General features: G+C 42.2%; 1 protein-coding gene across 1 annotated transcript; it reads left to right on the top strand.

Annotated features, from left to right (window-relative positions):
* Positions 1-416: 416 nt before the first annotated feature.
* LOC127811449 (probable aldo-keto reductase 4) lies at positions 417-6066 on the top strand. The gene is made up of 5 exons (XM_052351334.1): positions 417-798; positions 894-1094; positions 1721-1893; positions 1976-2078; positions 5529-6066. The coding sequence occupies exons 1-5, from the start codon at positions 586-588 to the stop codon at positions 5865-5867; spliced, it is 1029 nt and encodes a 342-aa protein (XP_052207294.1). The 5' UTR covers positions 417-585; the 3' UTR covers positions 5868-6066.
* Positions 6067-6520: the final 454 nt, after the last annotated feature.

The raw sequence follows: 6520 nt of genomic DNA on the forward strand, positions 1-6520 counted from the left end.
CCTCCCATTGTCTTGAAGTGATTTAGATTGGGATAAATGTATAAGTACAGAGCATCTTGTTTTGGGATGATTGTTCTTGTACGACTTTCGGTGTCGTGCTTTCGATTATGTTATGAGAGATAAATCACAGATTAAGTCTTTGACTCTTATACAGGTAAAAATTATACTCATAATTCATTAAATTGATATTATATATTACCCATATGATCTATCGACCTATATCACAGGGATCGTAGGATTTGCCTTAAGATGAAGACTTTATCTTGCGAAGATGGGGACTTTATCTTTATCTTGTGGTATTACGAACGAGGTAGAGCGTAGTCCATGACCTACCTACCAAACTAAAATCAGTAGGTGATGGCGTGAGTCATGACGCTTCACTTTTGACTATGAAGCGTCACAGCGTGTCTGTATCTTCTAGGGCATCGCCAGCTGCCCTTGCTTCGTTATCTTCCACTCTGCATCCTCTCTTCCCCTCTCTATGTATACAGAAATATATATTCATTCATCCACGCAGTGAGAGAGAGAGAGCAGAGACAGATACGAGAGAGACACAGAGGAGAAGATCAACAAAAGCAGAAAGAAATGGCCGGAGTGGGAAGAATTAAGCTGGGTTCCCAAGGTTTCGAGGTCTCGGCGCAGGGTCTCGGCTGCATGGGCATGTCCGCCTTCTATGGACCTCCAAAGCCCGAAGAGGAGATGATCAAGCTCATCCACCACGCCGTCAACTCCGGTGTCACCTTCCTGGACACTTCCGACGTCTACGGACCCCACACCAACGAAATCCTTCTCGGCAAGGTACCCCTCGTTGGATTCACTTCAATTCAATGTAGTTATTATGTTTGATGAAATACCCAGCTGAGTGATTGGCCGAATTTGGTGGAATTATGCAGGCGCTGAAGGGTGGGGTGAGGGAGAAAGTGGAACTGGCTACCAAATTTGGGATCAAATTGGGCGGCGGCAAAATGGAGGTGCAAGGCGATCCGGCCTACGTGCGGGCCGCCTGCGAGGCTAGCTTGAAGCGGCTCGACGTCGATTGCATTGATCTCTATTACCAGCACAGGATTGACACTCGCCTTCCCATCGAAGTCACGGTTCGAACTATCCCCCTTCCCCTTTTCTGTCTTCTATCTGTTCTGTACAAATATGCGTACCTTCACTTCTGTTACTTGCTGTACTAATCAATCACCTGCCGTATACCAAGATTTGATTTCCATAATTCTCAAACACTAATCGATGAATTTAGTACCTACTACAAATGATTGCCTTCCAATTAACATAGTGAAACATTGGTCCAATTTTTCAAAAGTAGTCAGAACCAGTTAGACCGACGATAAAGTGAATCACCATTTAACAAAGAGGTTAACCCAGTGCACTTCTCTTACTCTCCCTCATTGCGGGCTCTTAGGAAGGTCAATTATGGTCTTACCCTTACTTAGCAAAGAGACTGATTCCCGACCAATCACCATTTCACAGAAATCACTTATATTAAACTCTGCATCTCGTTCATCCCTTGAAGCAATTCATGCATAAAGAGCTGTTAATTTGTACAAACTTTAAGCCTTGGTCGTGTAGAGCATGACTATCTCACTTGCTACTTCCATTTCTCTCAAAGGCACTAGTTTCTGTACCTCTTTGCAACGATTCTCTTGTTTGGTTGTATTTTTTTTTCTGAACTCTTATCAAGTGTTTCAAATTCGTTTTGACTTCGCTTCACCAGATGGGGGAACTCAAGAAGCTGGTTGAAGAGGGAAAAATAAAGTATATTGGTCTATCTGAGGCCTCTGCTTCAACAATCAGAAGAGCTCACGCTGTTCATCCAATTACAGCAGTCCAATTAGAATGGTCTTTGTGGACAAGAGATGTGGAGGAAGACATAGTTCCAACTTGCAGGTGAGATATCTGTTCAGCTAACAAATCTGTAGGGGTAATCAGCATTCCAGGTTTCTAATTTCGATCCTCTTTAATTGTTCAGAGAGCTTGGCATTGGAATTGTTGCATATAGTCCATTAGGAAGAGGATTCTTTTCTTCAGGTCCCAAGATTGCTGAGAACATCTCAAATAACGACTTCAGAAAGGTTTGTGTGTACAACACATAATTCTTTACTTTTGGGATGTAACTCTGTTAGGCAATATTGAAGCAATGCTATTCTGAAATTTTAGTAATTTTCCTCATAGTAATATGTTAGGAACCTAGGGTTTGCCTAAGGTTTTAATAGGAAAATACCGAGAACAAAGAGAATTGGAGGGAGAATTAGATAGAAAAAGGGAGATAACAGGCAGAATTAAGGGCATAATATTTTGCATTGCTAATCACTATAACAACCAAGTACAACAACCAAAAGAATTTCATAATTACTACCTTATCCTTGGGGTCGTGGCATAATATTTTGCATTGCTAATCAATTTTATGGATGATAAATAATGCTTCATTTTCTGCAGATGAATTATGCATGTTAACGAACCAATGATCATTCTAGGAATGCTAAACTTGGAATTATAATCTCTCCTTGGGGTTCCTTGGGGTCATGACAGATTCTTAAATCTGCTGTAAACTCTTGTCCTTGCATCAGCCATTTGAAGTCAGCACACTTGTAGTGGCTGACATTTTGTTTCCGTTGGTTACAGTCACTGAGAGGGGGTAGTGGCTGTTAGTCTACACTTCAGCTCTTTGGCAGTGGCTTCATTCAAGATGCTATGGGTGCTGCCACTGTCAATCAACACCATGAGCCTCTTTTTTCCCGCTTGTCCTTTCACCTTAATGATTTTCTCTGTTGGGCCTCCTTTTAATGCATGAAAGGAGATCTCTCCACCTTCATCCCATACTTCTTCTTGAACATTTTCTGTCTCCTCCACCATCACCTCTTCTTCTTTTTCCTCATCTGACCCTTCCATATTCAGCAACTGCCTCTTACACTGATGGCCAAGGCTATACCTGTCCCCACATATGTAGCATAGTCCCATTTGTCTCCTCTGCTCCAGGGTTGGATTCCTGGCTGCACTAAGGTTAGTGTTCATCTTAGGAGGGCCTGGAATTAACCCCACAGCTGTGCCCGAGAGTTTCCTCCCATTGGTTGACTGGTGGAAGTACTTGGTCTTGGCAAGACCTTGTGCTTCTTGAGTATGGCTTCCAAGGCAAGTTCCTGCAACCTTGTCTTCTCTGCAGCCTGTTTCATGGTTGCAAGCATCATCATCTTGACCACAGGCCTCAATTCATCCTTTAAACGGCTAATGAAACTGGATACAAAGTAATGCTCCATTAGGGCTGCCTGCGAACTCCACATTAGAGACCTTAATTCCTTGAATCTAACTTGATACTCAGTCACTGATCCATCCTGTTTTAATTTGTTGAACTCGATCACATGAGTCATGTTCTTCTCTCCAAAATGGTCACACAAATCTTCAGTAAAGTCAGCCCAACTGGCCTCAATTCTCCTAGCCCTGGTCCACCCTTGGTACCAAGAGTCAGCCATATCGTTTAGATAGGCTGCTGCCAGGTTATTTTTCTGCCCCTCAGCCACGTCGTAAAACTGAAAGAACCTTTCACAACGGTGGATCCACCACCTAGGCTTCGATCCTTCAAACAAAGGTATCTCCAACCTTGGCATTGGGATGTGATTAGAGGTGTGAGAGGATGATCCCCTTACCTGAATTTCCAGTTCCAGGACTGGAGGCTCCTCTGTCTCCTGCACTCTGGAGGTTCTAGGAAGGATGCCATAGCTGGGAAGAATCGGATCAGAGACTGCTCTTGGAGGAAAATCTGGTGATAACCAGAATTGAGGTAACAATGACAGCATATTGAACATGCTGTTGATCCTTAGGCCATATTGATCCATCATCTCCCGATGCCTCTCCAATTCTCTCTGCGTACCCTCTTGAGATGCAGCTAGATCGTCTCGCATGTTCTCCCTTATGGCCGAAATGCCCTCCCTGCTGGGGGTCACAGCTTCATGAGTCTGTAACATCCCCAATTCCAACGCCTCCATCCTCGATCGCAGCTACTTCATCCTTGTGCCTTGGGCCATCAATAATCTGCACTGAATTCACCTCCGATCTGCACCCAATTCTCCTATCAATCACCAATCAGAGTCACAACAGCTGCGGCTCTGCGATTCTCACCCACTCCAATTCCACCTACAGATTGCCTAGAATCAGCAATCCTCTTCGACTGACCGCAATTCACTGAGATCTGATCTACACCTTGCTTTGCACCAATCATACTTCCGCCGCCGGGGATCGCCGGCTTTGATGCCAACATGTTGAGCCTCGAGGTTGAGGTTTGGTGTTCATGGGAATTAAAGAAGATCTGAGAGAGAGAATAGAAATGGAGGGATAATTTGAAAGAAAGGAGGGAGAATTCAGAGAGACAAAAGGGAGGGAAAAAGATTTTAGAGGGAAAGAATTTGTTATTAATCTCAACATGATTCCCATCCTCTACATTGTAGCCTTTTATAGGCTCTTCCTTTCAGTTGTAAAGCTTAACTGAAAGGGTACAACTGGGTATAGCAGTAACTAACAGTTACAAGTAGTTTCTGCTCTACCAACCAAAGGACAGATTTGCCCCTAGGGTCGTAACAGTTAGCTCATCATAGCCAACACTACATTCAAGAAACAAGATGGACACATGGCGACATATAAAAATGGCTTATCAATTATCCAAATAGACTACTTTCTTTTAAGATAACATGACCACTTCCATTGTAAGGATTGTAAAGTTATACCAAAAGAATGTCTAATCAATCAACATAACTTATGGTCCTTCAAGTCCATATCAAAAAATAGAGAAACATTATGCAGAACAAAGTCCTAGAATCAGATGGTAGGATATAAAATTTGTAAAACAAGCTAATTTCAGGGAAAAATATGTGGTAGAATAGATTGGGTTGTAGAAGGAAAGGCTAACCAGGTGGCTACTGCTATTCAGAATACGACAAAAACTCTTCTAGGATAGTAATCAGGGATTTGAGCCAAGTGAAATGTAGGTGACAAAAACCAAAAGGCACTAGTAAGTGAGGGGATGAACAAGAAGAGATGGAATGAGCTTTTCTCAAAGTTATTCAATGGAGGTGAGAAACAAGTGTTCTGTTGGGACATCTTAACAATAAACATATTTATCCAAACGAAATAAAGCAAACATTAAAAAAGATGAAGAATGGTAAAGCAACTGGGTTTTGATTATATCCTGATGGAAGCATGGACATGACTGAGAGGAGAGCATTTTTTGGATAACAAACTTGTTTAATGTGATCTTTAAATTAAGATGGATGTTGCATGAGTGGAGAAGACACTAAAAATTGTGAAAATGATAGAGGAATCAAGTAGATGGGAAAAACATCCAGATAGTGGCATTAGCTTACTAACTTGTTTCATCATCGATGGTCTCTAATTCCATAGAAAGTCTGCTTTTGGTGTTGCATCATGACTATTTTGGTCTGTCATCTTGCATGCATGTTTTGTTTAGAGCACCTTTCTTGAGTAACTGACAGATCTGTTGTTTAATGCTGAATTATTTGTTTCATCTTTTACAGAGTCTCCCAAGATTCCAGGGTGAGAATCTCAAACACAATAACATCATATTCAAGCGGCTTAATGAAATGGCAGCAAAGAAGGGGTGCACCACTGGTCAGCTAGCGTTGGCTTGGGTTCATCACCAGGGGAGTGATGTGTGTCCTATTCCTGGCACCACCAAGATTGAGAACTTCAATCAAAATATTGGAGCCTTGTCAGTGAAACTAACGCCAGAAGAAATGGCTGAACTGGAATCGATTGTATCTGCTGATGCAGTTAAGGGTGACAGATATGGGGGCGCGACCCCTTCTTGGAAGGAATCAGAGACTCCACCCTTGTCCTCATGGAAAACTGAATAAAAACACAGCTTTCCCATATAATGGTTGTTCAAGCTGAGATATAAGAAAACTATTTCTGTGCTTGTGCTTCTGGCGTGCTTGGATTCTGTTGTTGGTTATTACACAAAACCATATTAGGGTGCCTTCAGCAGGAGCGGGGCTACCCCTTGTGATTGTAGTCACGTTTGGATTTAGCTAATAAAAATGAACTTTTCCTTCATACTATGTTCTGTAGGTGGGATTGTAAGGATATTTGCATACTTTACAGTTGTCCTGGCAATTCTATAAGATCTATGAAGACAAGATCAACATATTTCACAACACATCCTGGCTAAAGAGTAGTCGTCTCCTTTTATGGGGTAAATCTCTAACTAATCCATAGGTCTATGACAATTTTTGTTTGATTTGCAATGGAGGATTGAGTCTCTTAGACGATTACTAAGCAGAGGACTAGTCCTGCTAATCGCAACATGAGAAGCTCTTTAACTATGGGAACAGCCAGACCCTAGAACTGAACTTTGTAGGTTGGGAGCCTACTTGCAAAGTTGACTTGAAGACCGGGCTAATGCTAACTGAAGCTGAATTAACACTGCAATTAAGGTTTCTAGATGCTGCTTGAGAGAGAAAAAGAAGACTCGTTACAACATGCAAAGGATTGATTCCACCCAAACAGG

Source organism: Diospyros lotus, chromosome 10 (assembly GCF_014633365.1).
Source record: "Diospyros lotus cultivar Yz01 chromosome 10, ASM1463336v1, whole genome shotgun sequence".
NCBI classification, from domain to species: domain Eukaryota; kingdom Viridiplantae; phylum Streptophyta; class Magnoliopsida; order Ericales; family Ebenaceae; genus Diospyros; species Diospyros lotus.

Coding starts and splice junctions, on each gene's coding strand:
- LOC127811449 (XM_052351334.1), top strand. CDS start 586: ATGGCCGGAGTGGGAAGAATTAAGCTGGGTTCCCAAGGTTTCGAGGTC. Junction 799..893: donor ACGAAATCCTTCTCGGCAAG/GTACCCCTCGTT, acceptor GGAATTATGCAG/GCGCTGAAGGGTGGGGTGAG. Junction 1,095..1,720: donor GCCTTCCCATCGAAGTCACG/GTTCGAACTATC, acceptor TCGCTTCACCAG/ATGGGGGAACTCAAGAAGCT.